Source organism: Chelonia mydas, chromosome 5, assembly GCF_015237465.2.
Source record: "Chelonia mydas isolate rCheMyd1 chromosome 5, rCheMyd1.pri.v2, whole genome shotgun sequence".
In the NCBI taxonomy this organism is placed as follows: Eukaryota; Metazoa; Chordata; order Testudines; family Cheloniidae; genus Chelonia; species Chelonia mydas.
In genome coordinates, this window is record NC_051245.2 from 34624111 (window position 1) to 34647141 (window position 23031).

Here is a 23031-nt window from a genome sequence, read left to right on the forward strand (position 1 = left end):
TATCACTACAGAAATATGACTATTATCTTTGTTTACTATTTCTCCTGGCAGTTGTATTCCTTGGAATCTGAAATCTCACCTACGAATGTTTTAAAATAAAAATCAAAGTGATTAATAAAAATACCCACAGACCAGTCATGATTTACAACTTTTGGCAGCTTTGCTGCATTTTATGGTATTATCCAAGGTTCCAAGGACATCAAGGTAGAGGCTCAACAATGGCCACTTTCCGCCTCTCTTGTGGAGTGGAACCACCCAAGAGGAAACAATTTGTGGGTGGCAGGAGGAGATTTTTCCCCTGCTGTGCCTTACATTATGTGGTAAGTGAACATTTGGGCAACTGTTAGTAATTTGGAAAGTTTCTGGAAAAAATGGAGTATAGACCTTTGATCATTAAAAAATACCACACAAATATTGCCATTCATAGACTTCAAGGTCAGAAGGGACCACCATGATCATTCAACCTTCTTATGGGAGAAGCAGAGATTTGGTTCCATTGGGAACCACCAACACATATTGCATTCATGTCACTGCTAGTATCAGACCAATTAGCACAGAGGAGCGACAAGTGAATGAGGTGAGCAAGAGAGAGTTTTTCAATCCCCACTGTACCATTAAGGCAGCGAATGTGGAAAAGGAGCCTATCATTTCCCATCAACTAGCAAGACTGCTGCCAGTATTCCTGGACAATAGTATGTCAAATTATACACATTTGCTTTCTTTTAACCCTTAAAAATCAGGTAAGTGTAACTAGCTTGAAGGTGAAATGCACTTTAAGCATTATAAACTTACATCCACTACACTCCCTCTCAAAGAGAAGATTGCTCATGGATAATTACCCTCTGCTAAAAATTCCACGCAAGTCAAGCTGTAACATCTACCAAAACTAAGGTACTTCCAGACTATTAACACAAAAAGGATAGCACCAAAGTGCTTCTTTAACTGCACCTTTATACTGCACTGTATTGCACTGCATTGCATTTAATACTGTATTGTTAAAAAAAACCCAACCTGACCCCTTCTTAGGGTTTGGCTTTATTAACAAGCAAACGAAGATAGAGTTCAACTCAAGCCTTTTCCCCTGGCTTGGCTCCCTCTAGGGTTACCACCTTATGCCTACTACTCAGCCCACATCCTAGAACCTTCAATAAAGCTATTCCCTCCATTCTTGAGAGTCACTGGCCACAAGGGGTAATTAGTCATGTGACCCAAGTCAGCAGAACACACTTAAATCTTTCCCAACAAGATCAACACCTGCTAAAAGGGGTAACATTTCAGGCAACCACAGCCAGACATCTGCATGTATTTTGGAGTATCACAATAGTTAACTCCTTAGAAAAATAAACATTAATATCAAATACTACTTACTGGCTTCAGATGTGACCCCACTCTTTTCTTTACTCCAGTCACTCCAATAGCCCAACCCATCTTTCTTCATACAACGAAGTGAAAACACATACTTTGTATAAGGCTTAAGGGACTGAACAGTGAATGAAGTTCTGTGTGAAGCTGTATCTTCAGGAGGAACCTGCAAAGGTAAAAAAGAGGTCTTTAAAAATGTTACCAGCCATCCAGCAAGATCAGTTAAACCCTTGTACCACTACAATCCTCTTTTGAGTAGACTTTCTAACACTAGGAGCCCTGTGCCTTGAATTATTGATTTAGCACAGCACTGAATCAAGCCCTGAAACTTCAGTCAACTCTGCATTCTTTGACTTCCAGGAGCTTCATTTCTCAATCAGAGTGGAATTAATATATTTTTTTTGGTGCAGAATATATACATACAGGGTCATGATGTCCATATGAACAGGTGTATGTATTTTGCACTTCACTTGTATTATAATCCATCTCATGCAGGATTATTTTTATTATTCCAAAATTTCTGAGTAGTTTTTAAGTAATTCACATTTTTCATTGTAATATTCAAAAAACACCTACTGCAGAAATCCCACCCCTGCCTTCTCATACATGCAGTTCCCCCCTCCCACTGGTTAAGATTATTCTGGTCCCAGGTTCAGAGTTAGGAATATTTGTTCTGACCCATTCACAACCTTACTGTCCAATATACTGCAAGCCATCCATGTTATGAACCCCTAATTCATCCAGTTTAAGAGCTAGGAATCACCCTGTTCCCAATGATGTAAAGTATTTAGGGTTTAGTCATGTTGATTTAGGATACATTTGACCTTAAATCATGACACCACAGTTTTCCATAAAAGCTATTTTTAGAATTTTACACAGAAATTGGCAAACAAAAAATCTAAACATTTTCTCCCTCTAAAGTCTGCACAATAGACTCATGGTAGTATACAAGTTTTTACAAGCAGAGATATTAAAAAATTACCAGAAAACAAGATTTATGTCATATACATGCACAGAAAGATCAACGTGAAGAGCTATAAAGGTTTTATTCATGCTTGTTTAAGATGGCTCTTCATAACTCACTCATAAGCTTTGCCACTGTGATTAATGTGGCCATTCTAAAAACTCACACTAATCCAAACTTTACACTACATATTGTGTACGTGTTTTAGTTAAGATTTAGAAATGTTGTAGTATGTAAAGACCTTTCTATAAAAGTGCCTCAGAATTGTCACACACACATTTTAATATTCATACTGTAGCAGTGGCAAACAAAATTAAACAAGTTTGTATTTCATCCTGGAAATACAATCCTCAGAATTATCAGATAACAGGCCCAGAACCTCCAGATAAATAAAAGTCACATCTACCCTATGACTATAATATCCTACTATTATAACTTTCAGTCACATTGTCATAGCAAATCCCTCACATGGCAACAAAAGTGGCTAACAGTTTATCATGCACAGAATTAACACCCTGAGAGTTCAGAATAAGACCATTAGAACACCTGACAGAAGACCTCTCAAAGTGCTCATCAGTGGTTTAGTCTTCTGGCTGAAATTCCTCAGAGGAAAAGAAATTAACCCCTCCGCCTGAGTACAATGAAATAAATCACCCTGTGCAGTAACTGTAGTTCTTTGAGATGTGTGTTCCACTTTAGGTGCGCATGACCTCCTGCACCTTTGATTGGAGATTTTTGGTAGCAGTGCCCATTCAGCTTCTGCATGTGCTCTACCCATCTTTGTGCCCCATACCGAGGCTACATAAGGCTGCGCGGGTGAACCATCCTCAGCACTTTCTCTACTGCAAAGCCCCACAGAGGCAGCTCCAGAGAAGAAGGGAGGAGGGTTGGCTGTGGAGCACCCACATGGACATACATCCCAAAGAATTCCAGTTGTGCAGAAGGCATATAACCTCTCCTTCTTTGAGTAAAGTGTCCCTGTGGATGCTCCACTTTAGGTGACTCCCTAGAAGTAACCCCTTAAGGAGGTGGGAGTTTTGGATCAGTCTATCACTGAAGAAAGAACTGTGTTGCCTGCTGCAGCATCTGATCTTGCAGCATGACCTAAGGCACAATGGTCGGAAAACGTGTGCACTGAGGGCTACGTTGCAGCCCTGTACGTTTCAGCAACTGGAATAGGGCTGCAGACAGATTGATCTAGAAGAATGCACAATCAAATCTATGAGGAGGTGACGCCTCAATGAAACCATAAACAGGCAATAATGAGAGATCCATTTAGAAATTTCTGAGTGGAAACAGATGCTCCCTTAAACCTCTCTGCAACAGACAAAGTCTATGGGTCTTCCTGAATGGCCTAGTTCTGTCCAAGTAAAAGACTAATGCCCCCTTAACATCTAGTGTATGAAAGAGACTCCTACATAAATTGATGTGGCTGAAGGAAAGAAAAAAAAAAAAAAAACCTGGAAAGTGAACAGTTTGGTTAATGTGAAATTCAGAAGAAACCTTAGGTAAAATCTTTGGGTGGGATTGTAATGATACCTTCTCCTTTGAGAACACAGGAGCCCTCATCCTTTCCAACCCTTCGAGCAGAAGTGATGGCCACCAAAAAGGCTTTGTTCATAGTCAGATGTAGCAGCTAGCACGTAGCAAGTGGCTCAAAGGGCTGTTTCATGAGATTGTTAAGAACCAGGTTGAAATCCCAAAGCAATGTAGGGGCCCTAATCTGTAGAGAAAGATTCATAAGGCTTGTTAGGAATTGCATTGTGGTCAGAGGAGTGAAAATCGAGAAACCTTCTTCTGGCACGTGGAATGCTGTTACTGCTGCTAAATGAACCTTGATGGAACTCATACAAAGGCCTGAAGTTTTCAATTCCAATGGGTAATCCAAGATTGTGGAAAGAGACAACTGGATATGAGAAAGATGGTGCTGGTTACACCAAAGATTATATCTTCATCATTTCTGAAGTATGTCTTGTAGATTCTTTTCTGCTATTTTGTACATTTTGTACTTCCAACAAACAGGCAGCTTTTAGTCCCAAGAGCCACTGATGAACCATGCTTGCCGTTGCAGAATGTTCAGACTGGTGTGAAGCACATGACCTGCATCCTGATACAGCAGTCAAGGTTTGATCAGGAGCTGCCATGGACAAGAGTCAAGTTTGATGAGGTAAGGAAACCAAACTTGTCTTGGCCATGTTGGCGCAATCAAAATGACCTTGGCGTGGTCTGACATTGATAAAGACCTGTCTGATATTCATAAAGACCTTTAAGAGTAATGGAGTTGGAGGATAAGAAAAAAACCTTTTGTCCATTTAATGAGAAAAGCATATTGAAGAGACTGGGAAGAAGGTCTCCCACTGACACAGCACTGACCACACTGATGCATCTGTCAGTGTAACTTATGTCGTGAGGGGTGCGTTTTTTTTCACACTCCTGAGCAACATAAGTTATATTGACAGAAGTGGTAGTGTAGATATAGCCTAAGGGATTGCACAACCTGAACTCTAGTCAATTTTTAAAAAGTGAGTTAAATAGTTTCAGATGCTAGATCAGTTGCCAAATCTCCCAGCCAGTTTTTATTTTGTTCTTTAAAAATGTTGTTCATTCCCTATTGTTGTGAGGAAAAAAAACCATTTACAATAAAGGAGAAAATATATAAAGGGTTCCTGAAGAGGGACAGGGAAGGAGGTTGGAAGGGCAGGAAGAAGGTAAATTGGATAACATAACCCAAAGTAATGGCCTCCAATATCTATTTGTCCATCAAGCCTCCCATGCTTGATGAAAGAGAGAGAGAGAGGAGGTGCCCAAAATGAGGAAGGGGAGTTGTGTCACGCAGCTGTGAAAATCTGGTCATTGGGTGGCTTGGATTCTTGCTGTCCAAACAACAAAACTCGTGTTTGAACAATGCTGGAGACTAGGATGAAGTCTCAGCTTCAGGTTTTTTCTTTGAAAATCTTGACCTCTTAGCTGGTTTTTCTGGTGGCGTATGGTAGGTAGATAATTGAGCAGAGCAGAATCTTTGTGCCGACTGAGACCTGCTAAACGTCCTCTTTTTTGTAGGGTGTGTATAACCCTAAAGACTGAAGTGTTGTCACAGAGTCCTTCAAGGTATGAAGCGAGTAGTCTGTGGAATCTGCAAAAAGCTTCTGCCATCGAAAGGTAAATATTCCACTAGGGATTGTGCCTCTTGTGGAAACCCAGACAACTGAAGCCAGGAAGTTCACCTCATCGCTACTGTGGTGGAAACAGACCAGGCTTCAGTGTCTGCTGCATTGAGTGAAAACTGCAGTGTTTTTGCCGAGAACTGACCCTCCATTATTATGGCGATGTACTGTTCTCGATGTTCCTTTGGCAAATGGTCAATAAAAGCATTGAACTACTCATAGTTCAGGTAGTCATATTCTGACATCAGCGCTTGGTGATTAGCTATCCTGAACTGTAAACTGTAATGTTGCTGACAAGTAGCACCTACGACCAAAAAGGTCCAGACGTTTCTGGTCCTTCTTACAAGGGGAGGTTTCTGAATATGTTGCTTGCCCCTTTCATCGATTGCATCCATAACTAGAGAATTTGGTGCTGTGTGAGAGAATAAAAACTCAAAAAATACTATGTCCCAGCCAGGGCTTCTATTAACCTGCTTTCATGTAGTGGGGGTAGTAGTGGTAGGCTGCTGCTGGAGTTTGCCAGCTGTTCTTGGCTGACTCTAGGAAGGCTTTATTAATTGGCAGTACCACCATGCTGAGGCAGAGGTGTGCAATATGTCGAGGAGCTTGCGAGGTGAATCCTGGACTTTTTCCAGGGAAATTTGCAAGGTGCCAGTGACCTGCTTCATCAGTTACTGGAATAGCCTAAAGTCATCAGCCAATGATAGCAGTGGTGGCATTACTGCCTTGTCAGGCGACAATGAAATGTTTGTAAAAGGGGGTCACCTCCTTGTCTACCCTTGCCTCTTGCTCCTCAAATGTCTACTCAGGCTCAGAGCTGAGACACTCTTCCCAAGAGCAGTAAAGCAGCGAACTAAATGAGAGAAAGGGTACCAGCAGTCACAGGTATCAATACATAATGGGATGGAACACCCCCCACACTCCCAAAGAAACCGTCATTGAAAAGAAATAAGTTATGTAGTGCAGTAAAGCAGTACTTCTGGAGGTGGCAATACAGTGAGGAAAGTATGGCTTATATAGTACCAAGGAAGGGCATTGAAGCAACAGATGAGCTTCTGTTGCTCATGATGATGAATGGGGACTCTGGATTAGTGTGGCAGAGTGCACAAGAAATCAATAAAACATTTAAAATAAGGTTACCTCCATCCAGTCTGTACTGTCACTGATCCTGTATCGAATATTAAATTTCAGCTCCATCTCAACCACTATGATTTGGTTCTCCCATGACAGTTTCAAGACAGTGGGTAGTTCTCCTGAACTGACTGTTAAGTTGCGTGGAGGTAGAGGTTTCACTAGAAGAGAATGAGAAAGTACTGAATTTTCCAAGTGCTGTACTGTTTAATTCATATGTATAGCATGAATATTTAATGCACCTGGCATATTTTTATTGGTTTACAAGTTCATTTCTCTTTTATATTCTCTAGACTACTCACTGACAGTACCAGATGCCTGAAGAGTACACTTTCTTTGGAGGAGATGATATACTGTAGAAAAGCTGAACAATGAGGTCTGTAATTTTCCACCTTTCAGAAATGAAAGGCCAGATTCTAGTCCTGCTTACAGCTGCATAAACCTGGCTGGAGTCGTACTATCCCTGACTAGGTGACTATACTATAGTGGTTCCTATGGCACCCCTCCAGTCCCAGTGTAGATGTGACTCTACTCTGGTGATAACTGGCTGCCAGAAAGGCTTTTTTGGGGTGAGAATTGGTAGGTCCAATAGATTGCTACACTTTACATTAGAAATTGGCTGGGTAGCAGGCTGCTTCCCCCCAAGATCTGGAGTGAGGTGGAGAGAGAAAAATCAGCATCACCTTTCATATCAAGACTTCTGCCCAGCACTGCTCAGGATCTAGTCCATAGTATACTACTTTTCGGAGCACAGAACTACTGTTGCCAACAGCTTAAAATGTTTTACAATATAGAAACAGTATCTACACGCTAGTTCAACAATATTCAGAGAGGTAGCAATTAGTTCTACTGCAATTCTCCAGTACTTCAGGATCTTAATTAAAGCATATAGTTACCAATGTCCACAGGATCAAAATTAATGTGCTCAGATTCAGCCTTCCCAAGGGCATTCTTAGCTTCCACCCAGACCTCCAGGTTGACAAAAAACTGAACATTGGAAATCTCACAAGAGTTATTTACACCTTTTGGTTTGCAGTCAGGCAAGGTTTCTAGTGGCCTAAATTGAGAGTTAAAGAAAAAGCAAGGTTAAAATAAAGCAGTAATTTGCATTTATACAAAGCACTTTCTATCCAAAGATCTCAAAGTACTTTAAAAAGGAATGAATCTAGCCCTAGTCATACAGTAAATCTGCAGCAAAGCTGGTACTAGAACCCTGGTCTCTCAAATCCAAGTCCCATGCCTTAACAAGAAGCCCAACCATCCTTAGTTATGGAATTAAAATACATAACTTTTTTGTAAAGTGATAAGGTGGGTGAGATAATATCTTTTATTGAACCAATTTCTGTAGGTAAAAGAAAAACTTTTGAGCTACAGAGACCTCGTCCTTCAGGTGAAGTGATAGGTATAACATGAAAGGGACCCAGGCTTCAGAGTGGGACATGATATGGAGACAATATTAACAGCTCTAATGGATGATCTATTGTGTATATTCATTAAAAGCACTGAAGTTTTATGACACTGCTTTACTTCTCTGCAGCTTTCAACACAGCAACAAGGTGCTGCTGACTTGCTTACAGCTGCAATAGACAACACATCACCACAATGGCTTCAATTCTTTTCAAAAGCTACCCAGAACTGGGATGGGAATCTATTCCTCTTCCCTAAAACTGATCAGCTGGGGAGTCTTGCATCCTGCCCATCTCCACCCCAGTAATCTACATGAAATCTCCTGAAGAGGTTGAGACATGTAATGGACCCTGTAGCGAACAATTCATTGACGACACCCATACCACCAAGCTTTCACCTCATTTTGAACAGATATTACCAGTGCCTTTCTTGTGAAGTTTAGTTACGATTAAAAGAGACATCAACTTTTGGATGCAAAGTGGTTGGCTGGTTCAAACTGAACCTAAGCAAGACTGAAGTGACACCAGTGGGAGAGTACAAGTAATCTGAGCAGCTCATAGCTTTCTCACCATAACCAGAATCAAGGTTAAAAACAAACAAACAAAAAAGACAGACACCCAACCAAAAAAGCTGTCTTCAAGGGTAAAGAACATAACCCACTGGACTATCACCATTCAGATTTATTTATCTGTTCAGCATCAGTTACAGTGATGCTTGCCACAGAAATACCCATAACTGATACAAAATCTGGTCCAAGCTGTACAATAGCTTAATACCAATGAGATCTGTACAGGACTCTCTTCCCTACACTTTCTCTGTCTTGGAAAAAATCATTTTATTTGCTTAAGTTTAAAATCTTAAACTGTAGGACAAACTTGAGTTGTCAAATGTTTTACCCTGACAAACAGGCTACAGCAGCTTCAGAAGTCTAAATTTACAGTCTAACTCAAAATATATTATTTCAAAATTTTTTTAACGATCTTAAAATATTGGAAAATTTTATTTAGCCTACATGCAAAACCCTAAAAACGATAAAGACGTGATATATCTGCCTTTTATAAAGTTTAAACAAGATACTTACCATTGAGATTTTAAACAGAAATCAGTGGCTAGGAATGTATCCCTTCCAGGATTCCAGGTACAAATCATAATAAATTTATTTTTTGACATTTGACGCACAACGCAACTCAAATTTTCAGGCTTCTCTGGGGGCACTGTATGAAAAAAGTTACTGTCTGTAATTTATGTGCACATACATTTGATTCCAATGAAAGCAGCGATGAATATACTGTTGCAAGAGTAATTTAGTTAAAATGGGAAAATTTATTTACTGTTGCATTTAGTAAATGCTAAATATTATGAGATAGAGAACATCTAGTGAAGTGTAATGCATAGATGCCTTGAGAAAAAAAGTGTGTAGTGGTAGGAGTCATCACTGTACAGAAAACGTGATCTGGGGATGGAATGAAATTTGGGACAGCGTAAGGCCTAGAAGGCTAGCACAGAATGCACTGGAAAGGAAGGCAGCAGTGATGGCAGCAGATCTGTTTGTGAAGGAAAAGGAAGAAATAAGAGACCACACATTGCTGTAGTATTGATAATATTTCAGGAGTTTTAGCTATGAAGATGTTAACAGATCACAATGGCTTATTACTATAGATAGGTTCTCTCACATACACAAGATACCATGTGTACAGAATGGGTAAAATTCATCCCAATATAGAGAGCCCACACCTAATCCCCAGATATTTTTATTGTCTGGAGCCTAAGCATGGGTTTTCTGCACTACATTTTGTTCTTCACCGTTTTGCAAGTACTAAGACAGACAACACGATACTCCAGGCATGGCTGAGCTAATTAACCTTGGAGTTGGATTTCTCATTTCTATATGTTAGAAATATTCTAGTCTCCTACCACTAACTTCCAGAGGATTGCGATTTTTGTGGTGTTGCAATATAATGTCCCAAGAATACTTCCTTTCTTCAACTACTGCATTCCAATGGTAATGTGCGATTTTGACAGCCGTGAACCTGATGAAGAGCAGGTCAGTTGATAACCCCATCAGAAACTGAACATGAAGTTTTATGAACTTTATTAAAAAGGAAAAACAAACTAAGTTAAAAACCAAACAGATATTGTGAGCATGAGGGACAATCATTAAAAATATGCTTAAGAAAAATCAGACTGTTCAAGAACCATATTCTTTCTATCAAGCCCTTCATTAGCTCAATGATTTCTAAGAGGTACCATTTTAATTGTGACATGTTCGCATTTTCTTCACAGAGCTTCATGCATGTGTAGTTCTCTTGGTACCCTTTCATGTATATGAAATACTTAAAAATGTATTTTCTGCTTTGTGGATCATCTTTTTCAAAGTACTTTCATTTGTTCTGTGTGTTTAGATTTGGGGGATTTTTTTTTGTACAATTGTTCGAGAGGAAGAAGGGTTAAGAGAATATGCCAAAATGTCCTTGATAAACATTTTCTACAAGGCAGAGAAGAAAATGGAACATTCTTGACAACCTTATACAGTATCTCGGTGTACGTAAACATTTAATGGAAAATTTACAATATTCAAAGAAGAAAGAGAGAGGAATAAAAAGCTACTTACAGCCCAGTGTAACTGCAATTCCATAGATATTCTGTTCAATCTGTCCATCTGCTAAAACATTGCATGTCAGAGGAGTAGCTAAAGTAGAGGTGTCTCTAAATGTGACGCTGGAAACAGTTCTGTTTATTACACGGTATTGTTCTTTAGGCACTACAGAACTTTTGATTTTCCAAATAATCTGATTGGCATGTATATTGCCAAAGTCAAGACAACTTTCATTGAGAATGCACAGTGCTGTAAAATTGGAGCCAAGGGTCAACAGTGGAGACTCTGGGATGATGTAACCACATGACTGCACAAGTCCACCTGAAACTAAAAAGGATAAAATCAATTTGAAATATCACATTTCCATATGAAATCTTTGTATTACTATTGCTACAAATAATCTAACACTCCTGCTATTGAAAGATTAGGAAAAATATTTTTGAAGACTATTTTGTGCATCTGGCTGTATGTGTGTATAGACAGTTACACTTGACCTGCACAATACAGTGTATTTCTTGTCTAATGCACTAGCATGAGCAAATCACTCCTGCACAGATTTAGGGGAAGTCCATGTGCATACTCTTCCTCAGGTATTGCAAAAGAATGTTACCAGCAACAACAGAAGAACTGGAATTGAAATGACAGAGACAGAAAAAATGAGGTTAAAGATGGGAAGCTTAAGTATCTTTGTTTTTTCTCCTACACTCATCCTCTCCCCACTGCTGGAAAGACCTTTGTAAACAACAACAAAAATACCCATTATAAAAATTCTGTACATGCTATTTTAAAAGGTGCTCTATCAAAAACGAGACTTCTGAAATTATTCAGTCCCGTCCCCCCAAAAAGTTGCTTGAGTAGCAATTATCACAACAATTGTATCTTTAGGAAATAAAGATACAAATAAAATAAAAATAATAAATAAACCCCACCCCCAGCACCATCCTCACAGCTCCCATTCGCCGGTTTCCTTGTGGGGCGGTGCTTGAGGGCGTGGGCAGCACACGGAGACCTGCTGCCCCTCTCTCCCCCAGGAGACGTGCAGAGACATGCCAGCAGCAGCCGGTCACAGCCACTTCTGGGAGCAGCATGGGGCTATGGCAGGCAAGCAGCCTGCCTGACCCCTGCTGCGCTGCCAGCCGGGATCCACCTGTGGAAAGCGCCTCCCAGCCAGAGTCTGCACCTCACACCCCTCCTGCACCCCAACCCTCTGCCTCAGGTCAGAACCCCCTCCTGCACCCAAACTCCCTCCCAGATCCTGCACCCGCTCCTGATCTCCAATCCCCTGCCCCAGCCTGGAGCACCCTCCTGCACCCAAACTCTCTCCCAGACCCCGGACCCTCTCCATTAATATAGTAGAAATGTGTTGCCCGTGACAGCTTGCCAAAATTCACGGCGTGGCCCCCCTGTGAAAATTATTGCCCACCACGATCTAGTATATTGAAATGAATGGAATATATATTCATCAAAATAATGAATACAATCCATATCTGTTTAGATTTCCACTCAGCAGTTATTTTCCCTACTAAATTCCCCTGGACATGTAATGAACCAAACAAAAGAACTTTTGTTTTTCTGAGTCAGTCAACTGGTGACCAGCTAGCAAAGCCCAATCATGGGGAATATGCAGGTCATCATACTTCTCACTAGGAAGGCAGTGGATTTCATACAACTAATCACAAAAAAAAGCCAGTTACCTTGCCTATTTTTTAACTGTTGGTCTTTGAGATGTGGATGCAGACATGTATTCCACTCAGGAATGAGCATGCCCAGTACACTGAAGCCAAAGAACTTTGCCTAGCCATATCCATAGGGTCAGTGCTTGTGTCCTGTGGACATTAGCCCCTCCCCAGGCTATTTAAGAGCAGCACTCTTCTTGGTTCCTTTGCACTGAACATCAAGGGCAAAGACTCTGATGCGGGGGGGGGGGGGGGGGGGGGGGAGGGGGAAGAGATGGGTTGGGGAATACATGTCTGCACCCACATCTTGAAGAACAACAGTTACAGAACGGTCTTGCCTTCTCTGAGTGGTTGCAGATGTGTATTCCATTCAAGGGACTCACAGACAGTACTTGTAGAAGGTGGGGCTCAGAGTCCATTTCAACAATGACTTTAGAACTGTCTTGCTAAAGTTTGCATCTGACAGTGATACTGCTGAAACAGCATAATGTTTGGTAAACGCATGTACTGAAGACCATATTGCAGACCTGCAAATGTCCAGTACTGAAATATTGGTAAGTAATGCATTCAATGTTGCTTGGGATCTCAAATGACACCGTAATGTTTGTGGGGGCAAATAACAAGATACTTCATATGTCACGGTAATACCCACTTGAAAGTAGTCAGCAAAGAGACTGCCTGACCCTTCATAGGAGACGAAAAGTTGAGGAGAGGCCTGAAAAAGGATTAGTCCCCTCTAAGAAAAATCCCAGACATCATCTCACCTCCAACATCTGAAGTTGTTGTTCATGTGAATTCGAATACAGTTTAGGAAAGAATGCTGGCAAGTAAATCACTTGGTTAAAGGGAAACTGCAAAACAATTTTTGAGAAAAATTTTGGATGTCACCATAGGGCCACTTTGTGTTTGAAAAACTGAGTACAAGGGGCTCCAACATAAAAGCCTGAAGCTCGCTTACTCTCCTTGTAGATATTATTGCAATAAGAAAGGGTGTCTTCTAGCACAGAGTGACAGAAAATATGTTGCCAGAGGCTTGAACGGAGGTCCCATCAGGGCAAATAAGACTGGATTAAGGTCTCACAAACTGAACCCGTCTTTCCCAGGAATGTGGAGATGAATGACTCCTTTCAAAAATCTCACTACTATGGAGATTGAGAAAATTGACTTCCCTTGGATGGGCAGATGAAACACTGAGATCACTGCAAGTGAACCCTCAATGAACTGATCAAGAGACCAGAAGATTGAAGACGTAACAGATATTCCAAAATGTCCTGAATACAGGCCAGTATTGGCTGAATACCCCTGAGCTAGCGACCAAACTGAAATTCACTTCCACTTGGCCAAATGCATAGCCCTAGTAGAGGCCCTCCTACTATTAAGCAACACTTATCAAACAGCTTCTGAATGTCGTTCCTTCTCTTCATCTAGCCATGCCACATCCACGCCATGAGATGAAGACTGTTCAGTGCTGGAAGCAAAATCTGACTGTGGTGGTGGGTCAGCAGGTCAGGATAAAGAGGTAGACATATGGGCAGACAAATCAATAGACTGAGAACCAACATGGCCTCGGCCAAGCTGGTGCACTGAGAATCAGTCTCAAACTTCAGTCTGAGAATGACCTTTGGGATGACTGGAATCTGGGAGGTTTGGGGGGGGGGGGGAGGGAAGGCATACATGAGCACTGATCCCCAGTTCAGGTGGAAGGCGTCTGTCAAGGAGCCTGGACTCAAGTCTGCTTGGGAGCAAAACAGATGGCCCCTATCTTTTGTCGCAAACAGGTCGATAGCCAGAATGCCCCTTTCCCAAAGATGGATCTTAACACACTGTTCAGAGACCACTTGTGATTCTGAGAAAAGACACTGCCAAGGTGATCAGCTAAGCAATTCCACACCTTTGGTAGATAAGCTGCTGTAGAATGATGTTTTCCTTGACACAGAACTGCCAAAACGTCACTGCCTCCTGACAAAGCTGGCTGGCGTGAGCTCTCTACTGTTCGTTCACACAGTATACCACGGTAGTATTTTTGGTGAGAACTGCTGTGTCTTCTACGTGTAACTGAAAGGGCCAGCACGCACTGTAAATGGTTCATAGCTGCAGGACGCTGATATGAAGGGAAGCTTCCAGATCTGGCCACAGTCCCTGAACTTTCGAAGTCCCCAGATGTACTTCCTAACCTATTGTGGGGGCACCAATCACTCTTGTTACGACTGGTGGAGAATGGCTGAAGGGAACACCCCTGCAAAGATTGATATGGTCTGTCTACCACTCAAGGAACTGCAGAATGGGTGACCAACTTGCACTAGGGAGTCCAATGTCTGACAATTTGGGCAACAGACCCAGTTCGGATGATACAGCTTGAGCCAGGCCTGAAGAGGACAAAGATGCAGTCTCGCATTCTGGACTGCATAAGTACATACAGCCATATGACCTAGCAATTTCAGGCATACTCCAATTGTGGTGGAAGGGTGAGCTTGGAGGGACAGACACAGATGATGACTTGTCTGAAATTGCTTCCTTGGCAGAAATGCCCTCACACTCAAGAAGTAGTAGGGCCCAAATTAACTCATTTTTTTGTGTTGGTACTAAAGTTGATTTTGCTTTGTTTATGATCAGATCTAAATGACTGGAAAGATACAGAGAGAACAGGACATGGTGGAGGAGTTGGTCTCTGGACTTGATCTTCACCAGTCAATCATCCAGGCAGGGAAATACATTGTATTCCTCTTCCCCGAGAAGTGCAGCTATTACTGCTATGCATTTGGTAAGAGCTCGAGGAGCAGAGAAGCCAAAGGGGAGCACTGTATATTAATAATGCTGACCTACGACCACAAAACTTCAGCAACTTCCTGTGGCTCAGGTAAATCGCCACTTGGAAACAGGCATCATGAACACTGAGGGCAGCAAACCAGTTGTGATTCAAAGCAATAGCTAGGGTAACCATGCAGAATCTCATGTACCTCATGCACCTGTTAAGACCCCCAAGAATGAAGATAGGTCTCACTTCTACCTTGCATCTGGCAATCAGGAAATACTGTGAGTAGAATCCTTTCCCGCAGTGCTACAGAGGGATTTCCTCTATGGCTCCCATAGTTCAAACCTGCTGAAGGAGCAGTGACTCATCAGAGGGGCCCCTCAAAAGGGATGGGGTGGGAGAATGGAGAGGACTGAATGACATAACCTAATCCCACAGTGCTTAGGACCCATTTGTTTAAGGTTATAGCTTCCCAAGCACTGTGGAAGTGAGAAAACCTGTCTGCAAATGGCAGAAGGTTTACAACTGGAATGCTACTCTGACAATCAAAACTGCTGCTTGTCTGAAGCTGAGGGAGGATGGGCTGAATGATTAAAGTTAGAGACCCAGATGGTCTTCTCCTGTGTTATTTATTCTGCTTCTTGGAGTAGTCTCACTGTCTTGCCTAATATGGCTCCTGCCAGAAATACTGCTGGGGCTGATATTGCTGCTGCTGCTGCGGCAGGGGTATAAAACCCTAATAAATGGAGACGCTCATAAGTCTCTAAAACAAAAGTAAAGTCTCATCCATTTTGTCAGAGAACAAAAATGGACCATCAAAAGGTAGGTCTTCTGTGCTCTGCTGGATCTCCAGAACTAAGCTGCAGTTCTGTAACCACAAGGCCCTGATCATCAAACACTGATGCCTTAACTCTGGAAGCAGCGTCCGTTATCTCGAGCACCTACTGGAAAGCCATCTTGGCAACCAGACAGCCTTCTGCAATGAATGCCTTGAACTCTTCTCTAGAGCAGTGATTCTCAACTTTTTTTCTTTCTGAACCATGGCCCAGCTGTGCCACAACTGTTTTGCTGAATATAAAAGCCAGGCCCAGCATTAAGGGGTAGCAAGCAGGCCAACTGTCCAGGGCCCCATGCCCCAGGGAGCACCGCAAAGCTATGTTCCTCAGGCTTTGGCTTCAGTCCTGGGTGATGGGGCCCTGGGCTGTAGTCCTGCGTGGCGGGGCTTTGGCATTCTGCTCTGGGCCTTAGCAAGTCTAACGCCAGCTATGCTTGGCAAACCCCCTGAAACCTGCTCATGGTCCCCCAGGGGCCTAGAGGATGCAGTAACTTGTCCTTGAATTTTGCTACAGACTCCCAATACACGGAATCATATTTCAACAGCAGTCTGCGGGTCTGTACTGCACATTTCCAAGGATGAGCTTCTATAAATTCTTCTCCCCATGCAAAGGTGGATTAAGATTTATTGGGGCTGTGGGCACAGAGAACATTTGAGCTGCCCACCCCCTGCCACAGCACCCCGTCCCCTTCTTCTCCCTTCGTGACAAGCCCCACCTACTGACCTGGCCGGAAGCTGGGCTGCTGTGGGGAACCCTGGACCCTCGACCTGCCCTGGGCTGCATGCCCTAGTGGGCAGGGACACAGACTGGGGCTGCTCTCAGGACTTCCTCTCAAATAAGTCTAGCTTCTTGCCCTCTGTTTTTAGGGGGCTGATGCCTGGTGCTCCTGTCCTTCTTTCTCACTGGTTGCCGCCAACACAAGGGAGCCCAGAGGAGAATGATTATATAGGTGCTCAAACCTCCTCTCCACTCTTTTTGCAGTCAGGGCAGGAAAGCTGGGGTCTGCTTGAGGACCTTGGTAGTTTTAAAATGTCATAAACAGGAAGAACTATTTTAGCTGGGGCCACAGATGCCAAGATGTCCACCAGCCTGTGGGATTTTTCCCAGACCTCCTTTGGGTGGATGTCTAGGGCCATAGCCATCCTCCTCTACAACTCCTGATGAGTCTTAAAATAAATCAGGAGACGGAGAAATAGGTTCCACTATAACTGCTTCATCAGGGGATGATGAAGAGAATGCCTATGTTACCGAGGGCAGGTCCAGTTTCTGCTCCTCTTGTGGCTGCTCACGAGAGGGATCCCAAATCTGTTCGGTGCCAGGCTTGGCACTGACGCTAGGGTGCTTGCAGCATCGATGCTAGACAGCCAGTAGATAGACCCAGCTGAGGTAGCTGTAGGGATGCTCTTGATTGACGGGGGAACTCCCACCAGTTCCAAAAGGGCCACTGTTATGGCCTTGGTTCCCAAAGGTGCCTGGTCCGAAGGTCCTTTCAATAACCCCCTTACTCGTACTGATGCTGAAATCAGGACGGGCAGGTGGTATACCCCAACAGTGGAGCCAGCTAGGTTGGGACGCAGACTTCTGCAGAGTCCAGTGAAGATAATGACTTCCTGCAACCAAGGTGGTGCCGTACCTGTCAATACTGGTGAAGAAGGTTCAGACTATGAAGGGGAACTGGGGAGATCATCTGTGGCTTTCCCCTAGACGGTACCACTTTAATCGATACCCTGATAGGTGAATCAGCTGGAACTGTGCAGTGCAGAGGTAAAGCCACTGACGTCAGTATCTTGGATGCCAGGCAAGTCTTTTGAACTGCTGGTGAAAGTGGCACCGCGAGCTTTAACAACTCTCTTGACACCTCAAATGCTTCAGAAGCAGACGGTACTGGGAAAACAGTCTGTGATACCAGGGCGTGAGGGTGTTTTGGGAGCCAGTCTTGCAGACCTGCACTAGGCTCCAGCGCTTAGAGGTGTACTCTGGGAAATGTGTCCGCTTTGAATCCCCTCATGATTCCTTAGAACAGCTTGACCTCTTCACCTCTTTCAACGATCCCAGTACAGAGTCCAGTTTCTTATGCCTCTTCTTTGGTATCAGCAATGCCAATCTGCCCCGTGGTACTAGTAACACCAGAGGTGCGCTACAGACCGAAGCCAAGGTGCTTGGTACTCGGCCCTAAGTAGATGTCTCAGATAAGAGGATGTAGTGTCAATTCTAGAAGCATATATTTCAATCTAACTGCCCTGCCCTGGTTTTTTTTGTAATGGGGCTTAAAGTCCTTACAAATGCCACACTGGTCACTCATGTGAGACTCCCCCAAGCACTTAAAGCAGCTGGGGTGAAGGTCGCTATTAGGCATTACCTTACCACAAGACTGGCAGGGCTTGATACCCAAAGAGTGAGGCATCTCTCTGGTAACAGGGCTGGTACCCAAAACAACATTTTTTTTTAACACACTAATCAACTAACAACTAAAACTACACTAACTATACAATGTGTACTATTTATAAGTTCAACTGACGACTTGCAGATTCAAGGAAAGGGAGCTCCAACAACCATCATGGGAGGTTGTGGGTGGCTCTGCCCTTAACGCCTGCATGCAGTGCGTGAGGCACCAGACGACGCTCATGCCACCCCGGTGGGTACTGCTAAAGGGAAAAACTGACAACCCTGCACTGGAACGCGCACAACGACAGTGGAATTGACATGCGCAATCGCTCAGTGTGGCATTTTCGGTTGACTCACATTAATTCCTTTCTTTTGAAGGGAACGCTTCATGACTCTCACAATTGTGAGCCTAAAATAACTAAAATCTCTACTGAAGAGAGAAAAGTACAAACAGTCTGTGTACTGAAATGCAGAACCAATGTAAGAATTACCACAACCGGCACAGGATTTATTGATTACATATACTATTGTAGGCCTCAGGTACTAAAGGGAATGAGTTACAAACCCACTTTTTAAAAATCTGTTCAGTTATTCAGTATGCAAATTAAGCATAAATTAATAGATCACTAGTCTAAGAATTACAGATTTAAAGTTGCTACTTAGCCCTTAGTATCCATGAATGACACCAGATAAATTATCCCACTGAAGAGACGTACTAGGATATTGCTCTCAATTTTCCTGAAGAGGAAGCAATGGTTATGAGTGAGCCAGCCTGCATGAGAACCACTATGTCACATCTAGTGACCCAGTCTGCAGCTTCCCTTCCTTTGCTGGAAGTATATGGGCAAAGTAGGGAGCAAAGCACACAGAAGTGCTGCAGTAATGCAGCCAACTAAGCAGGACAGCATTCCCGCATTAGAGGCTGTATTCTAGGGAGATAAAGAAAACACAACATGTGTGTCTGCAAGGTAGGAAAGGGACAGAGAGAAAACAGAAGGACAAAGGAAAGAAAGAAAAAAAAGAGGTGAAAAACCAAGCAGAGAGGGAAACAGAAAATTACAGTACGAGACAAAAAAATAAAAGAATTAATCTAATCAATAACAGCATCTGCTATCGATCAGATAGAAGATGGTGGAGCAAAAAAAAAAAAAAAAAGACAAAAATTATAAAAGGGGAAGAAAGCCATATCTTTTGGGATTAAAGTGCTTTCCGGCGGCACCTTTTAAGAGGTATAATTCAAAGACGGAAGTGCCTCCAAAAACTAATTCTCAATCTCTCCTTTATTTCATTCTTAGATGTGTAATTTAAGGTGAGGAATTCTGTATGTATGAATGTTTTACCTAGAATGTTACATATTAAAGAAGACTGCTATAACTGACAATTTTAAGAAACATCTATTTTTCCAGGTTAACTCTGCATTTGACAGCATTGTGCCCAATTTGTTCCAGTGCTACCCCTGTATAGTCAATTTCTGCCTTTTGCTTTGCTCTTCCCACAGCAACAAGGGAGGGACCATAGGAAAATGTGATCACAGAGCTTCAGGTGCAGCACCTGGAACTAATTTTAATTTGTTTTTTTTTTGAGATGAGCTGGCTAAAAGGACATCAATGCCAGCTGCCATAATTGAGCGAGAACTCTGTCTCTTTGGATTATTTGTTTCTACAAATAGCTAGCACAATGGTGCCCTAATTCCTCATTGGGACCACTAGGCACTACTGCAACATAAACATCAGTAGCAACAGCTTGCTGCTCTAATAAGTCCATGACTTGTCCAACATTTTCATTTAGTCTTACCTCCAAGAGAGCAAATGCTCACGAAAATATATACAGCATTCATCACCCAGCTCCATCGAGAAGACATTTTGCTTACAGTTCCTGTAAAAAACAAAGATTTTATGTAGTTTCCATTTACTGCATTTGTGTGACCACCAGCTTCCCTTTATTGCTGCAACCCTTGATACCCTGCAGAAAGTCAGGATGGGAGAAGGAAAAGAATATCCCTTTTTTCCCCAATCACTGCAAGAAAACCAGCAAGCCTACGTGATATAAATAGACGGGCATGGAATTAAAACTGTGCGTCTACGCACTGAACTCAAGTCTGTACACTCAAACTTCTATTTCATATGCGGCAAAGTATGGAAGCAAAGTATTTCATTCTTTAGGAAAGCTGCTGGGTTTCTAGACTTCTGTCTGTCTCCAAGTCTTTCTTTTTTGAGCTTGGAATTCTGGGATCATTAAAACAAAACCCTAAGGATTAGACTAAGGCCTTGTCCACACTACGAAATTAGGTCGAATTTATAGAAGTCGGTTTTGTAGAAAGCATTTTTATACAGTTGATTGTGTGTGTCCCCACACAAATGCTCTAAGTACCGAGGCAACCGTCGACTTCCGGAGCGTTGCACTGTGGATAGCTGTTCCACATTTCCCGCAATCTCCGCCACCCATTTGAATTCTGGGTAGAAATCCCAATGCCTGATGGGGCTAAAACATTGTCGCGGGTGGTTCTGGGTACATACCGTCAGGTCCCCCATACTTGCCTCCCTCCCTTCCTCCGTGAAAGCAACGGCAGACAATCGTTTCGCGCCTTTTTTCCTGGGTTACCTGTGCAGACGCCATACCATGGCAAGCATGGAGCCCGCTCAGCTAACCATCACCGTATGCCTCCTGGGTGCTGGCAGACACGGTATTGCATTGCTACACAGCAGCAGCTTATTGCCTTTTGGCAGCAGACAGTGCAGCATGACTGGTAGCCATCGTCGACATATTCCTGGGTGCTCTTTTAACCGACCTCGATGAGGTCGGGGCGCCTGGGCAAACATGGGAGTGACTCAGCCAGGTCATTACCCTTTTAAGTTTCGTCTCATGGCGATTCAGTCCTACTGCACTGTCTTTTAATGAGAAGCCAGGAGATGACGATGGCCAGCAGCCATACTGCACAGTCTGCTGCCAGCAAGATGGATAAAGATAGATTAAGTGGATCAAAATAAGAAATAGACCAGATTTGTTTTGTATTCATTTTCTCCTCCCTCCCTCTGTGAATCAATGGCCTGCTAAACCCAGTTTTGAGTTCTATCCTTGAGGTTTTGAGTTCTATCCTTGAGGGGGCCATTCTGTTTCTCACAAAGCCACCCCTTTCGTTGATTTTAATTCCCTGTAAGCCAACCCTGTAAGCCATGTTGTCGGTTGCCCCCCCCCCCCCCCCCATCAGAGCAACGGCAAACACTCCTTTCGTGCCCTTTTCCCTGGATTGCCCGAGCAGGAGCAGACGCCATAGCACAGCAAGCATGGAGCCTGTTCAGCTCACCGCAGCAGTTATGACTATTGTAAACACCTCGCGCATTATTGTGCCTTTTACGCAGAACCAGCACCTGAAAAACCAGGCGAGGAGGCGACGGAAGCGCAGCGATGAGGACATGAACACAGATTTCTCTAAAACTGTGTTCCCCTGCAATTTGGAGATCATGGTGTTAATGGGGCAGGCTCATGCCATGGAATGCTGATTCTGGGCTCAGGAAACAAGCACAGACTGGTGGGACCACATAGTGTTGCGGGTCTGGGATGATTCCCAGTGGCTTTGAAACTTTCGTATGCGTAAGGGCACTTTCATGGAACTTTGTGACTTGCTTTCCCCTGCCCTGAAGTGCAAGAATACCAAGATGAGAGCAGCCCTCACAGTTCACAAGCGAGTGGCAATAGCCCTGTGGAAGCTTGCAACGCCAGACAGCTACCAGTCAGTCGGTAATCAATTTGGAGTAGGCAAATCTACTGTGGGGGTTGCTGTGATGCAAGCAGTCAACGCAATCATTGAGCTGCTTCTATCAAAGGTAGTGACTCTGGGAAATGTGCATGTCATACTAGATGGCTTTGCTGCAATGGGATTCCCTAACTGTGGTGGGGCTATAGACGGAACACATATCCCTATCTTGGGACCGGACCATCAGGGCAACCAGTACATAAACCGCAAGGGGTACTTTTCAATAGTGCTGCAAGCACTGGTGGATCATAAGGGACGTTTCACCAATATCAACGTGGGATGGTCGGGAAAGGTGCATGACACTCGTGTCTTCAGGAACTCTCGTCTGTTTAAACGGCTGCAGGAAGGGATTTACTTCCCAAACCAGAAAATAACTGTTGGGGATGTTGAAATGCCTATAGTTATCCTTGGGAACCCAGCCTACCCCTTAATGCCCTGGCTCATGAAGCCGTACACAGGTAGTCTGGACAGTAGTAAGGAGCTGTTCAACTATAGGCTGAGCAAGTGCAGAATGGTGGTAGAGTATGCATTTGGACGTTTAAAGGGTTGCTGGCGCAGTTTACTGATTCGCTCAGACCGCAGCAAAACCAATATTCCCATTGTTATTTCTGCTTGCTGTGTGCTCCACACTCTCTGTGAGAGTAAGGGGGAGACATTTATGGCGGGGTGGGAGGTTGATGCAAATCGCCTGGCTGCTGAATACACGCAGCCAGACACCAGGGCGGTTAGAAGAGCACAGCAGGAAGCGCTGCGCATCAGAGAAGCTTTGAAAAACAGTCTCATGACTGGCCAGGGTACTGTGTGACACTTCTGTTTGTTTCTCCTAGATGAAATCCCACCCCCTTGGATGCCTCTAAATTCCCTGTAAGCCACCTGCTTTCCCCCCTTCGATCACAGCTTGCTTGCAAAGGAAATAAAGTCACTATCATTTCAAAAACATATATTCTTTATTAATTGGGAGATAACTCACAAGGTAGCCCAGGTGGGGGTGTGGGAGGAGGGTA

At 43.3% G+C, this 23031-nt stretch overlaps 1 protein-coding gene across 1 annotated transcript in view; it reads right to left on the minus strand.

Moving 5' to 3' along the window:
• IL6ST (interleukin 6 cytokine family signal transducer) overlaps window positions 1–23031 on the minus strand; it is a 60824-nt gene that overhangs the window by 25443 nt on the left and 12350 nt on the right. Inside the window, exons 2-7 of the mRNA XM_027828401.3 lie at window positions 20068–20148; window positions 10640–10951; window positions 9110–9242; window positions 7518–7678; window positions 6631–6782; window positions 1369–1528 (exon numbers count right to left, since the gene is read on the minus strand). Of these exons, the coding sequence (XP_027684202.2) occupies window positions 1369–1528; window positions 6631–6782; window positions 7518–7678; window positions 9110–9242; window positions 10640–10951; window positions 20068–20148 (999 nt within the window). The remainder of the gene's footprint in view (window positions 1–1368; window positions 1529–6630; window positions 6783–7517; window positions 7679–9109; window positions 9243–10639; window positions 10952–20067; window positions 20149–23031) is intronic.